This window comes from Urocitellus parryii, chromosome 3 (assembly GCF_045843805.1).
Source record: "Urocitellus parryii isolate mUroPar1 chromosome 3, mUroPar1.hap1, whole genome shotgun sequence".
NCBI classification, from domain to species: Eukaryota; Metazoa; Chordata; class Mammalia; order Rodentia; family Sciuridae; genus Urocitellus; species Urocitellus parryii.
Window position 1 is genome coordinate 155719346 of NC_135533.1, and position 15426 is coordinate 155734771.

Below are 15426 nucleotides of genomic sequence, written 5' to 3' on the forward strand. Positions count from 1 at the left end.
ATAAATTATAGTTCCACAGACCCCCATGAATATCTAAGTGGACTTGGGTTTGGTAAACACAGCTCAGTGATATCCTTAACTGTCCTACAAGAGCTGGGCTTCGATTCTAGCAATGAACAGTGACCCTCGACTGAAGAAAGTCCTATGCCATGGTATCCTTATTTTTAATAAGCCACTAATCTTATTTTTGGCTCCACTTCTCAGTGAAGAATAAGTTCACAGAAGGATAAGGACACCCACCTCATAGCCAAACTAGCCAAATCTGCCTTGGTGGTCAGGGCTAGATAAGAAGATGATCATCTCAGAAGGGGAAGACACAATAGGAGGGCACACATGTGACTTTTATTTTGGGGGGAGTATTATAGCTACTCTGGAAGTGCAGCCTAGCCTCCAGAAGTCTGAAGAATGCCTTAGATTATGTGCTAGTTTCAGTGAAGGCTGCTCCTGCAACAAGGCTGTGACAATGACAGTCACATTCAAAACCTCAGTGACAAACTGGAGCCTAGGAGTTGCCAGTCACTAAGCAGTGATCAAAGACACAGCTAGGTGGTTTGTGCTGACAAAGCTAGTTGAGTGTGTTTGAATTGGGACATATTTACTTTGGAAAATATGCAAAAACAACCCAGCACCAAAGTTCACATTGAAACTCCACTGGTGACCCTGGCTGATTTCATCTCTGTAGAGCCGCTTCTCAGAAGGACAGAGGTAAGTTCGGTTTCTAATATTTCTTTTGATTGTAAATTCTAATCTTTGGTGTTTGGAGATGAGCAATTCATTCCTTTCTTTATCAATGCGCAAATGCAGAAGCTTTCCACGCTAAGAAGTGGGAAAGTATTTAAAAATTTTAATCTGTCCATTATATAATTAATCCTATTTGTCAATACTGGGACAATTGACAAAATTGGAATAGGAACTATGGAAGAAATAAAAGTATTATATCTATGTTAAATTATTCAAATTGGATAACTATCCTATGTTTTCGTATGAGAATATCCTTGTCTTACACATTTCCCCTTAAAATACTAGTATTAAAGGTTAAAGGGACATGATAGAAGAGACCTAATCTTAAATGGTTCAAAAAATAAAACAATGTGCACATGTGTGTCTGTATGTGTGTGTGTACATATGTACATACACATAAACATGGAGATAGAATATAAAGCAAATGTCCCAAAATGTAAAAATCTGGTCAATCTGAAAAACGGGGATATAGGAAATGCTCTGCTACTTTATTTTTACACCTTTTCAGTGGTTTGAAGTTATTTCAAAATAAAATTTTCCATGCTACAGGCAGCTATTTCTCTCCCATTCCACTTGCTCTGTTTGAACCTGAAGATAATGAGCTGCACGGAAAGCCAAGTTGAGAGGGACAACAATTTTCAGGTGTTCTGCTCTGATGGATGTAACTAATGAGAAAGTGCCATATTAAATTCTCAGAAAAATAAATACCTTAAAATTTATCTTAAAAAAATATTGTTTCTTGGGCTGAGGGTAGTAGCTCAGTGGTAGAGTGCTTGCCTAGCACGTGTGAGGCACTGGGTTCAATCCTAAGCACCACATAAAAATAATTAAAATAAAGGTATTGGGTCCATCTACAACTAAAAAATGTTTAAAAAAATATTGCTTCTCTTCAAAGATAGTAATATGGACTTAAACATAACCTAATAATAATTTTTAAATTTCTTATATAGTTTTTATTATACTAAATAATGAAATGGTAGGAAGGTTTAATTTTTAGATCCTTAAATTGTCAACCCATAAAAAATATCAGAGATATCTTCCCCTTTCTCAGGGAAAATGAAAACTATTTTTGGTTTTTAATCATATAATGTAGGAACAGGGTATAAGAGGCATCCAAATATATACTCTGAATATCAGGATAAAAACATAAATGTACCCTGGGTTCAATTCCAGTATAATAAATTTAAAACAGAAAAAGAAAAATAGAACATGAATGTCTTCAGTCTGCCTCCCTGTCTGGCCTCAGATTCATTTTCCAGAACCCTTATTAATACAAGTTGTTTTCTGTTTTTTCTTTAACCTTAATTTTTTACCTGAAAAGAACACTTTATAAGTGCAGTCAAGTGAGGAGACTTCCACTAAAGTTACCCATTTTCTTTTCCTCTAAATTTATAAAGTTTATTGCCATTAATACTCATGTCTGATTCTATTTGCAAACTGAGCCCCATTCTATTTTCAGTAACACACGTTAAAAATCCTTTCTAGAAATTGCTTCATCCATGCAGACAATATGAGGCCCCTGTAGCCTTAGCAAGGTACTAAGAGGAAAGACATTTTCAAACTTAGAAACTATGTGACTTTCCTCTCCAAAATGTGCAACCCCAAAGTCTCTCAGTTATTATTAAAACAATACTGGAGTTTACTATTTATTTATTTTAAACAGTACGGCAGGGAGAGGACCAAAGTTGGAGCACTGGTAGAAACTATTCCCCAGCCAATTTGGGAGTGTCCTGGCACTTCAGGGCAAACAAGGCAGCAGAGAACTTGACATGTCTGGGTAGGGGGCTCAGCCAACTTGGTTCCAATTTAGCCATTCATTCATTCATTGCAGTGCTGGGGAATCAAACCTGGACTTAAGCATGCTAGGCAAGGACTCTAGCCCCAGCCCAAATCACTGCCTTTATTAGCAACAGCAAAAAAAGGCTCAATATATATAAAATGGAAGGGTGCAGTTAAGTTATACAAAATACCTTATATGCGCCTGGCATCCAACACGGCTCCATCATTTGTCCTTGCCATTATCAATATCAACAAAACTGTGAGCATTCAAATAGGGTTTCTGAACAGTTAGCCCCTAACAATCTCAGGCCTAACAAGTTCAGATATTTAACAGGAGACAATAACTCTTACATGGCTTAGATTGGCAGTAGATATTCTAACAGGAAATAGGAACAGGCACTAAACAAACTTAACAAAACACAATTATTCTTTCTGGAGAGAATAGATTGGGATTATGTACAACCTGCCTAGATCAGCATTATAAATACTATGGCCACTATCTGGTGAAACAAGGAAGCATCAAATAATTGCTCATCATCTACCCAGTATACAGTTAATATCTGGGAAGTAAGAAAGAGCAAGACAAAGCCACTTGGGAGCCAAAATAAATTTCACAAGCTAAGACCTTGGAATAAGGAAGGGGATGAACAGATAAAGATAAGCTAACCACAGATATATGTTAAACACTTACCTTGTATACTTAAACAAAATAAAGGGAATATCCCTTAGGCCTTTAGGGATGTCCTACATTGCCCTCACATAGACTTTGCCTGCTGAGATTACAAGCAGTAGAAAAGATTTAGCTTTTCCTGATAGCAAAATATACTTGTAGCAGGTTACATGACCTTAATTAATAGTTTCTGGGGCTGCCAGGCCACCAACCACATTTTTACTAGGCCCTAAGGGAGTCCTGGCATTACAGACAAGTTCCAGATCTTATAAAAATTAACCCCAAATGACTGCACAAATTTCAAATATCATTAGAAATTTTCAGAAAGCCTGGCCCAACACATTTTCCCATAACAGCACTATCCCAAGGTGGAGTATTTGGGTTGCACAGATAGGATTGAATCCCTCTGCTAGAAATTCCCCTCCTTTCCACGGGCCCACTCAAGTCTCACCTTTTAATGAAGCTTCTCCCCAATTCTCTGTCTGGGCACCCCTAGTACTACTATATGAAGTATAGCCACATTCCTTTACCTACCCTCACATGCTTTGCTTTGAATATTAAGAATGCTCAAATCACTACACATCTATCCCATGAGTCTGGCTCATGAGGCTCTTAGTAGGGAAGACCTTCATGCCTCTATTACCTAATATGCTTTTTGGAGACAGAAGACAATGTTTGATGAATGAATGAAAAAGAAACTTCTTCCTGGCTCTTCTGAACCCCAGGATTCTAGAATGTTAGTTTTGCAAACCTTTACAGAAGGGATTTTCACCCAGGGGCGTGAATCTCATGGAAGATTTATAAAGCACATAAAATGTTAGGTGTATGTATATTTTCATCAGATTCTGTTAAAGTTCAGAATCCTCAACAGCTTAAGAACTTGTGCTTTTTTTTTTTAAATAGAGAGTGAGAGAGGGATAGGGAGAGGGAGAGAGAGAGAGAGAGAGAGAGAGAGAGAGAATTTTAATATTTATTTTTTAGTTATCGGTGGACACAACATCTTTGTTTGTATGTGGTGCTGAGGATCGAACCCGGGCCGCACGCATGCCAGGCGAGCGCGCTACCGCTTGAGCCACATCCCCAGCCCCAGAACTCGTGCTTTTTTTTTTTTTAAAAAAAAATTTATTTATTTTTTTTTGGTTGTAGTTAGACAAAATACCTTTATTTATTCATACGTGGTGCTGAGGATCAAACCCAGGGCCTCGCATGTGCTATGCAAGTGCTCTACCACTGAGCCATAATCCCAGCCCTAGAACTTGTGCTTTTAAGGGAGAGCCTCTCCTGGGCCAAAGCTGCAGGTAATCTACTATTTGAACTGCAATAGGGTGTGGGCCAGCCAGGCCACTCTTCAACATGTCACCTTGTTTTCTCTCACAGCTTTAGCTCTGCCAAAATGAAACACCCCTTCCACCCTCTTTTCATTTTCCTCATCATAACATCTGTGTGTGGTGGAAGCAAAGACTTCACAGATCAGCTTAATAATAAAAACCTGAGCATGCCCCTTTTGCCTGCTGACTTTCACAAAGAAAACACGGTCACCAATGACTGGATTCCAGAGGGGGAGGAAGACGATGATTATCTGGACCTGGAGAAATTATTTGGTGAAGATGATGACTACATTGACATCATTGATGCAGTTTCCCCAATAGAATCAAGTCCTGGGAACATCCTGCAGCTTTTCCAAGGCAAGAGCCGGATCCAGCGTCTTAATATCCTTAATGCAAAGTTCGCCTTCAACCTTTACAGATCACTGAAGGACCTGACCAATACTTTTGATAACATATTTATAGCACCTGTTGGTATTTCTACTGCAATGGGGATGATTTCCTTAGGCCTGAAGGGAAAGACTCATGAACAAGTGCACTCGGTTTTGCATTTTAAAGACTTTGTTAATGCTAGCAACAAGTATGAGATCACAACTATTCATAATCTCTTCCGTAAGCTGACTCATCGCCTCTTCAGGAGGAATTTTGGGTACACACTTAGGTCAGTCAACGACCTTTATGTTCAAGAGCAGTTTCCCATCCTAGATGACTTCAAAACTAAAGTGAGAGAGTACTACTTTGCTGAGGCTCAGGTGGCTGACTTCTCAGATCCTGCCTTCATTTCTAAAACTAACGACCACATTCTGAAGCTCACCAAGGGTCTCATAAAGGAAGCTCTAGCAAATATAGACCCTACTATTCAGATGATGATTCTTAACTGCATATACTTCAAAGGTAAGAAGTAGCTTATGGTTCTCAAAGCAAACTTTGAGAATGTACTTTCTAGACTGAATGTCAAGAGCTATATTCTAGCTATGAATTACCCAAGAAAACAGATCTGTGTCTACAGGGTTGACTCAGATATAGGGACAAGGAAGATCATGATGATGTAACAGCTACTGAGCCCTAACTCTATGCTTTATGCTCACTGGATCTTCACCACAAGTGAGGTCATAATGATTATTGGGGTCCCTATTAAGGGCACATGGCTAGTAAGTGTCAGAGTAACATTGGACCCAGAGGGTCCATCTCTAGAGATTTGTTAAATTAGAAGACACAATGAAAAGAAAAATTAGCATTTGTCCAACCTGGATTTCAGTTTCTTCATTTCCAATCCCAATTATTAGTAAGCAGAAATATGGAGATAAGGCTAAAGATTTGTGAATCAGAACTGTTCAGCTAGAGTAACTAATATAACAACTAAAATTCTGTTTCAAGATACTTTTGTACTAAAGGGCAGGTAGGGGTGCAGAAATAAACTACTATTTCTTAAGCAATGGTTCTGGACCAGGCATAAGGGCACTTTTTAAGGAGGTTACTACCCCTCTAACACACACACACACACACACACACACACACACACTTCTCTCTCTCTCTCTGACACACACACACACACACACACACACACACACACACACACACGCCTTCAAATCCTAGAAATAAAGGAATACGTATTTGTAAAATCCATACCTTTTACTGGAACTTGACCAGAATGACTATATCTCTCCACTTTACCACCAGACACCAATGAGGACATAGTTATTGGGAGGCCAACAATCCTGTTAGCCCCAGCAGTTGTACAGCAGCCCAGGAATGCAAAGGACAGAGGCTTTCTCCTGGCTTTTGCTTGGTGGAGGTGAGGCCAGAGTCCCCTTCCAACCTGATGGCATACCCCACAGAAAGGGGTATATCCTTCTCTGTGCCCAGGCTAAGGTCCCCCAGCAACTCTACAAGGCAGGCATCCTGCCAGGTGGGCTGTGAAGTAGGATTGAGGAGGCCAAGAATTCAGGATGTTCTAGAGTGCTAAGATTTGACCCCTGGGCTTCCACCCTGAGCCAGGCACAATGCCAGTTGGAATCAAAGGCTAAGTGTCTAACAGGCTTGCATTAGACTCAAAGATAACAACACACACACACACACAAATATGATAAATATACACATATTCTTTTCATCACTGGCTTTAAGTTCTTTCTTTCTTTTCTTTTCTTTCTTTCTTTCTTTCATTGAGGATGGAACCCAGTGCCTCATATGTACTAGGTAAATGCCCTACCACTGAGCTACACCCCAGCTCTGGTTATAAGTTTTTTAATTGGCAAATAGAAATCTAATCCCTGGCTTCACCACTTCTCATTTGTGTGACCTTGGGCAAGTCATTCAACATCTCTGACTTGGTTTCCTCATCTTTATCACAAAGGTGATAACACCTACTCTGACAGGGTTGTGGGGAGAACCAAAGAGACTATGATGCAACACTTAGCATAGTGTGGGGCAAATGGCAATGAACTAGAGTGAGTCAAACTAAAGATTATAATAATAGTATAACATGGCTAATGACATTTATTTAAGCAATTAACCTATGAAATGACTTTAGAAGAGGTCAGTGAAAAACATTTAGCAGCAGCAAAGCCCTCAGTCTCATCAGTTTCTTGGAAGCCTCCAGATCACTTGAAGCGTCTGCATTAGCCCTGGCCTGAGTTCAGGGACAGGTGGCCATTTCTGTCAGCATGGGGGTAGAGAAATGACTAGAAGTTGTCAGTTTATCTCCTGAACAGATTAATCCATATCAAACCAAAGTGTTAAAGTGGCAAACATATGCTGAATGTCCTGATAACACTGATACATTAACTTAATCCAATACTGGGAATTGGAAAAGATCAAATGCTAGTATCAATCAATCTTTCATGGATGCTTCTCAAAGGAGAGGAAACTCTAGAAGCACAATTTCAATTTCTAGCTCTCAAATCTCTGTTATAATTTGATTTTAATTGCAAATGTTTGTTTACTTTAGTAAAGCTTCTCATGTGCTTCTTCCTATCAAAGCTGGAAAGAGCAGTGATTCCCTGTGGGTTCCAAGACAGATGCCTGGAAATACTGTGATTATCACAACCTGAGGAGGTGGGGGAAGCACTGCCGATATTTCATGGAGGCCACAGATGCTGCTAAATGTCCTACAATGCACAGAACACTCTCCACACCAGAGAGTTATTGGGCCCAGATGTCTATAGTGCTGTGGTTGAGTGCTGGGTAAGGCAGTCTTAGAAGTCATCTAGTATAGCTATGCTCAGGCAGAAGCTGTCTGGTGTTTAGATCTACAAAGACCCTGCCTGCTTACCTCATCTGTTCTGTCAACCTACCAGTTGAAAATTTTTGTTGTGGCTCTGTTTCCTCATCCATAAAAAGGGAATAATAATAATAAAAGCAACCATCTCTTGGGGGCTGGGGATGTGGCTCAAGCGGTAGCGCGCTCACCTGGCATGCGTGCGGCCCGGGTTCGATCCTCAGCACCACATACCAACAAAGATGTTGTGTCCGCCAAAATGTAAAATAAAATAATCATTAAAAAAAAATATATCTTGTTTAAAAAAAAAAAAAAGCAACCATCTCATATAGTTACTGGGAGCAGAAAATGAAATAATACAGGAAAGGTGCTTAGATGAATTGGTGGCATATCACCAGTCATCAACTTGTCACCAATTATTATTAGTTATCTTACAGCTATTATTAGCATCTTAGAGCTAATAACAGAACAGACTTATTCCTGTATACACAGTACTGCATCCAAATCTGTAGTGAAGCTGGGTGTGGTATCACAGTTGAGGCAGAAAGATCAAAGGTTTGAGGCCAGTTTGGGCAATGTAGTGAGACCCTGTCTCAAAATAAAAAATAAAATAAAAATAAAAAGGGATGGGAATGTAGCTCAGAGGTAGAGCACTCCTGGGTTCAATTCCCAGTAGTGCAAAAAAAACATAATCTATAGTGAAGATCCTGAGGGCAACACCACATCACCCACGTGTCCTGCCAAATGCTGCTAAATCATAGTATGAGGGATGAGAGCCACCAATAGAGAGCAAAAAGGAGCTCTAAGATACTCATTTTACAAATGAAGAACTCAAGAGGCCCAGACAAGTTTAGGTGATTGCCAGGGTCAAAAAACTATTTAGTGTTGGAATCTAACCCACAATCCATTCCAGTCTATCTAACCTTTCCTGCTGGAAATGCAAATTCTCAGCTCAAACCAGACCTGAGAATCAGAAACTCTGGAGATGGGCCTGCAAAGCCCGCCTAGGAATTTGGACCCATCATTAAGGGTAGGAGACCATTGTTCTAAAGGAGCATCCTAATAGCTGCCTGCTTCTTTTGATTTTAAGGATCCTGGGTGAATAAATTCCCAGTGGAAATGACACACAACCACAACTTCCGGCTGAATGAGCGAGAGGTGGTCAAGGTTCCCATGATGCAGACTAAGGGGAACTTCCTTGCGGCAAATGACCAGGAACTTGACTGTGATGTTCTCCAGTTGGAGTATGTAGGAGGCATCAGCATGCTAATTGTGGTCCCGCACAAGCTATCAGGGATGAAGACCCTTGAAGGACAGCTGACACCCCAGGTGGTAGAGAGATGGCAAAAAAGCATGACAAACAGGTACTTCTAGGTGTTTCTTCTAAAGGCTGGGGGTGCCCAGGACTACTGAAACTCTGGTCATTTTTTTAAAAAGGGAGAATTATGCATAACTACCCAAGAATGCCAAACAGGCTACTCTAATTCAGTCCAAATTTCTTGCTCAATGAGACAATCAGAGAGCTTAGGAGCAACACATCTGCTTTCTGAGGTCAATTTCAGAAGGCAGAGGCAGGTAGCTTAGAATCAGTTTGGAAATAAGTATCCCAGCTCTGCTACATATTTGCTTTGTGAATTTAAGTCCAGTTCCATCAACCTGAAAATGGTGGTAATTCCTTTACTTATGGGGGTCAAGATGAGAATAAGTGATATACCCCAGTGCCTGGAACCTAGGAGGAATTCAACAGAGATTAGCTTTCCCTTTTTCCACCCAGCAAATTCTAAGGTTCTCTAAACTCATTGCAGATTTGTGATTCATGATTTTCCTCTATTATTATTCATTGCTCAATAGTTAAAACTGCAGATTTTAAATATTTACAGAGACTATTATTGGACCATGGCAGAAAGAATGGAGAGGTCAGTCACATTTCTGTTTTATTGGATGCTACTTAGGCCAATATGAATAAGTAAATCTGGTTTAGAGCTCCTTTTAGAAGAAGAATACAGAGAAATGCAACAAAATAAGAAGTATGTTCTTTGAGAGGAAATTTCCCCAGGTGGCCTATCAGTCATCAAGCCTTGTGGATTTTTCCTTAAAAATGTCCCTTCCTTAAAAATGTCACTTCCTTCCTAATCTCCCTGCCCTGACTTCACCCTGAACCCAAGGAAGCCAAACCAACCTGCAAGTTCTATTCTTAGTCCACCCACATACCATCCACCAGATCACCATTCTCAGCACACCCTTCCATCCTCCCGTTCTCAGAAACTATCCCCTGGTAAAGGATATCAATCAAGTCCCTTATATGAAATGATCTATATTTGTATAAAATCTATGCAATCCTCTGCTATATTTTAAATAATCTCTACTTATTTATAATACCTGGTATAATGTAAATGCTATGTAAATAGTTGTGGTACTAAAGTATTTAGGGAATAATGATGAGAACAAGAAGTCTATACATGTTCAGAACAGATGAACTTTTCCCCCTAATATTTTTAATCTGTGGTTGACAGAACCCATGGATACAAAGGGCTGACTGTAGTTGGAATTACAGTAGGTGGTTGTTCCAAAATCCTCAACTGACAGTGCCAGGTTATAAATTTGAATAAGTGCTATGTTAATTTTGCAGTAAATGCAATACATGGTAGGGTGTGCACACTCATCAGGAAAAACATTATTCTTTTGTAATTTGTGATTCAATAAAACTGTGCCTCTTCCTATTCTTTGACTAGAACTCGAGAAGTGCTTCTGCCTAAATTCAAGCTGGAGAAGAACTACAATCTGGTGGAGGCCCTGAAGTCAATGGGAATCACAGAGCTGTTTGACAAAAATGGCAACATGTCAGGAATCTCAGACCAAAGGATCACCATTGACCTGGTAACTGTTCCTTTGTCTGCACTGGTCTAAGGGTCAGTCACAGCCTAACTCCCATCTCCATCTGTCCCTTCCCAGCCCTCCTCCACTCAATCTCATTTCCCAAGTCAGGGCTGCTGAAGCTCTTCTGGGTCTGGCTGTGGCACACAAGTATTCAGTTCTGCAGCCAGGGAGGGTAGTGCATTTGCCAGATGCTCACTAGGCAGAGTGGTCACAGGAACAGCCTTGGAATGAGTCCTATTATTGTGATATCCAAGCAAGGAGAGATGTGTGCTCCAATCTGTGAAATAGCTATGCTCAATTGAACTGTGAAAGACCCATTAAACACCCAGAAAATGTACTACACACACACATTTAACTTCACAATCCAACAAACAGACACTCAGCAAAAGAAAGTGAATAACAGGCCAAATGTTGTGGCCGATCTAGGCCTCTAGGCCCCTGCCCACCTAGTGCATGTGCACTCCAGACTTTTAGGAGGATATGGGGGTCTGCAGCAGCTGTCTTGGTTCCCAAAGCTTCTCAGACTGTGGTTGCAACTTAGAATAAATGTGGTTCTAGAGTATACAGGTAAGTACTTGTGATTATAACATGGCCTCTAAGCACAATTAACTGCAACTGACAGATGATGAAAGAAATTTTCAAGGGTAATTTTGAACAACTGTGATTTTTGCCAGTTGTGATTTGTGATTTTTGTGTGGTCTTTGGACATTTTTCTAAAGGAAATTAGACTCTATTAGATGTTCTATCATCTATGTACCAACCTATAGAATTTGACAATTTTTCTTTCCAATTTGAAACAGTTCAAACACCAAGGTACCATCACAGTAAATGAAGAGGGCACCCAGGCTGCGGCTGTGACCACCGTTGGGTTCATGCCATTGTCCACTCAAGTTCGTTTCACTGTTGACAGACCCTTTCTGTTTCTGGTCTACGAACATCGCACCAGCTGTCTGCTCTTCATGGGGAGAGTGGCAAACCCTGCCAGGTCTTAAAGATGGCACCTGGGCACAATCCAGTGCTTCAGCACCCCTGGATTCAATCCCCTATACCAATTCTATTTCCATTCTATCAATGAGGACAGAGATGTTTTGGTACCAAGACTTCCACGGTTACCAAACAGAATCAAGGTTCTTATGGAAGAAGAAATTTACTAACAACTGAGAAGCTGGTTGGGATCAATTTTGCATATTAAACAATGCCATAAGTCAACAGGAGCTAGTATAACCAACTGGTGTGTCAGGTGTTCCTAAAGAGTCTTGAAAACAGACTCTCTCACCTTCTTCCTGCCTCCTCATAGCAAACCTATAAAGTGTACTCAGCACCTTCTTTCCTGACAGCCCCATCTTGCACATCTGGCCCTATTACTTAAAGCCTTTCTCAACCAGGGACCCCCATCAAAACACAGAGATGAGTTACATGACTAATTTTTCACCTCAAAGAGAGTGCCTAATTATTATCATTCCCAATGCCCAGGAGAGAAATAACCTGAGACATACAAAGGGTTCCCTGAGCATTGGGTCTTAATTCTCTCAAGGCCTAATCTTCCAAATCCATGTAAATGTCCTACTGTCATCTTCTACTACTCAGAGGACAGTGTATGTACACAAGGCCATGTCTTCTACCCTAGAGATAAATAAAGATAGCCACATTTACTGTGTCTCTAATTCGATTTTCTTTAACAAAGGCTGAATTCAAAAGAGCCATATCCTACTGGGCATGATGGCATATGCCTGTAATCCCAGCAATTTGGGAGGCTGAGGCAGGAAGATTAAGTTTAAGATAAGCTTTAGCAACTGAATGAGACCTTATTTCAAAATAAAAAATAAAAAGGGTTGGGGATGTGATTCAGTGCTTCAGCACCCCTGGATTCAATCCCCTGTACCAAAACCAACCAACCAACCAAACAAATAAAACCTCACCAAAAAAAAAAAAAAAAAAAAAAAAAGAATGAGGTCTGCATGGAATCCCTGAAACAATGCTCTAAGTCATCCCCAGTCTTTCCACTGTCTTTAAGTGGGGTCCATGTTTTAGCTTTCATCCTTCAGACATGATTTTGTAGTGGATATAGTTTGATAAAGCAGGCAACAGCCAAGGAATGTATTTCTGGATCCCTCACTACCTGGACAGAGTGCCTGAAATCCAAAAAAGTTGCTCAGAATGCAAAAGTTATGTTAAGCCTTCAATTAGGGGGACAATCACTGTCACAAGAGCAGTACTCATAGCCTGGAAGGAGAAACTTTACCATTCGTCCTCTCTTTTCAAGAGAGGAAGAGGAGGACTGAAGGGTTCTGAAACCTGCCCACGATGTAGCTGCAGTATCTAGTGTGAATGGGGTTCAAGAACAGGCTGGCTTGCCGGCAAGATTACCTAAGAAGTCTTGTTACAAAAGATCAGATGAGGCCAATGCCAGTAATGGGAGCAGCGGAAGGGGAATGACAACAGAAAGGGAAAGAAGGCATTGCCATTGCATGGGTGGTCTTGCTGAGAACTCAAATCAACTCTAGGAGGTGTGCACTGGAATCACCTCTTTTTTATAGCAGAGGAAACAATTCAAGCTCAGAGAAGGGAAGTGATTTGCCTCAGACTTAGATCTAAACCCAGATATCTGGGACCAGGAGCCTACTTTTCTTTGCTAACCTTCCTCACTTGTTCACTGTATAACTTCCTACACCAGTCCTTGCTTCAGCATGCTACAGAGAAAAGGACAGATCAGGGTTGAGACCAAAACTTCCCATCATAACCTCTGAGCCTCTTGATGAAGCCTAACATAGCTAATGACCCAATTATTCCATTCTTTCTCCAATGTACTTTAACATTGTTCTTTTCTGGTATTTATCCTATATTTTTCATCTTGTTGCTGGTTCCCCTCCCTCCCTCCCTCCCTCCCTTCCTTCCTTCCTTCCCCTCTCTCTCTTTCTTTCTTTCCTTCTTTCTGGAGGGTACCAGGGATTGAACCCAGAGGCTCTCAACCACTGAACCATATCCCCAGCACTTTTTAAAAAGATTTGTTCTTTTTAGTTTTACATGATAGTAGAATATATTTTGACGTATCATACATACATGGAGTATAACTTCTAATTCTTTTGTTGTACATGATGTGGAGTTACTACTTCTCCCATTTCTAAAGATAGTTACTTCAAAAATTCTGTCTTAAAAAGCTGGGCATGGTGGTGTGTGCCTGTAGTTGCAGTTATCTGGGAGGTTGAGGGGGGAGGATTGCTTGAGCCCTGGAGTTTGAGGCCAGCCTGAGCAACACACTGAGAACCCATCTCAAAACAAACACACAAACCCCTCTGTCTTTAGCCATATCTATCCCCTTCTCAGAACGGCAATGGTCTCACTTTCAAGTACCCTGCAATATCTCAGCTACAGCATGTCTGGATTCCTTCACACTCCTGCACAGGTCAGAATGCTCCAGTCTCTATGTTTTTTTGTTCACTTATATCCATTTGGATTCCCTCTTACAGAAACCAGTCCACTCATTTTTCAAGTAGAATGTTAAGTCAGAGTACAGGATTTGAGTCAGGCTGCCTGAGTTTGAAACCTGACTCTAACATCTACATCAAAGTCTGGAAAAGGTATAGGTCAGTAATAGGTGTTTAGCAAGAGCCAGGTGAGGATTTTTTTTTTTTATCTTAATCTAACAGAGTATCTCACCTAGGGATTCCTAACTGGAGGCCCTGGATATTCCCATTTAACTCCCTGAGGTAAAATGCAGAACCTTGAGAATTTGTGTGTGTGTGTGTGTGTTGCTAGAGATTGAACCCAGGGCCTTATACTCACTAGGCAAGTGCTCTACCACTAGGTTATATCTCCAGCCTAAATATATGCATTTCTATAGAGAGTGAGTTTACAGCTTTCAAAAGGTTCCACAACCCAGAAAATACTAATTCATAAACAGGACTATTTTTTGAGCAAGGGATATATCTTATTAAACCACTGCTTTATCACAGTGGAATGATGAGGTGTCTAAGGATTAGATAACTTTCTAAATGCTTATCAATGGGCTATATAACAATAAAAGCAATTTAATTAATGATATTTCTGAAGGAATACTATTTCACAAAATTTCAAAACAAAAATCACTAAATGTAAACAAGAAGTAGCCCCAAAGTTCATATGACCCAACCTACCAGTGACTCCAGGTTCCCAAGGACCCTGAGAAGTAAACAGTTTCATTAAAGCCAAAATCCAGCCTTCCTACTTATATCCACTGGCCCTTCTACTCGGCAAAGAAATTTGAGACAGTGTCACCAAAGGTCAAAAAAAAAGTATACCTTTCTCTTAAAGAATAAAAAATGGAAACAAAAATAACAACAACAAAAAACCCTTTGGAAGTCAGTTTCCACCAGAAGGTTCAAGGGGTAACCACAAAGTAAATGCAAGAACCCATGGTCCCTATGCTCTTTGTTGAGCAATAAAATCAAATATTTGTTTCCTCCCCCATAATATAACCATTAACTTTTTGTTAAAAATACAATACTAATTCTATTCATGTAAAAGGTCAGGTGAGTGGGCATTTAAGTATGTATATTCTGAACTGTCACTAATAATGGTTATGCCTACACTGACCCTGGGGAGAAGCCCAGGAGTTCCTACAGAGTCCTATATGCCAGACCAGGAATCCAATCCCAGCCGTTATGATCCTAAAACCCATGTGCTTCCAGCCATTGGGAAACACTAAGAACAGTAAAAACAACATCTACAAAGGTCATCTTAAAGAAGCAGAAACAGACTAAAATAAAATTAAGATGGAAATGAGCTCTCTACCCTGGTACGCTGTGATAAGAGGCAGGGCTTGTGGCCAGTGTGCCAAC

General features: G+C 40.4%; 2 protein-coding genes across 3 annotated transcripts in view; one reads left to right on the top strand and one right to left on the bottom strand.

Annotated features, from left to right (window-relative positions):
* Pi4ka (phosphatidylinositol 4-kinase alpha) overlaps positions 1 to 15426 on the bottom strand; it is a 134338-nt gene that overhangs the window by 56629 nt on the left and 62283 nt on the right. The gene's annotated exons all lie outside the window — the stretch shown is intronic.
* Serpind1 (serpin family D member 1) lies at positions 656 to 12263 on the top strand. The gene is made up of 5 exons (XM_026401776.2): positions 656 to 705; positions 4568 to 5409; positions 8823 to 9096; positions 10465 to 10609; positions 11410 to 12263. The coding sequence occupies exons 2-5, from the start codon at positions 4584 to 4586 to the stop codon at positions 11599 to 11601; spliced, it is 1437 nt and encodes a 478-aa protein (XP_026257561.1). The 5' UTR covers positions 656 to 705; positions 4568 to 4583; the 3' UTR covers positions 11602 to 12263.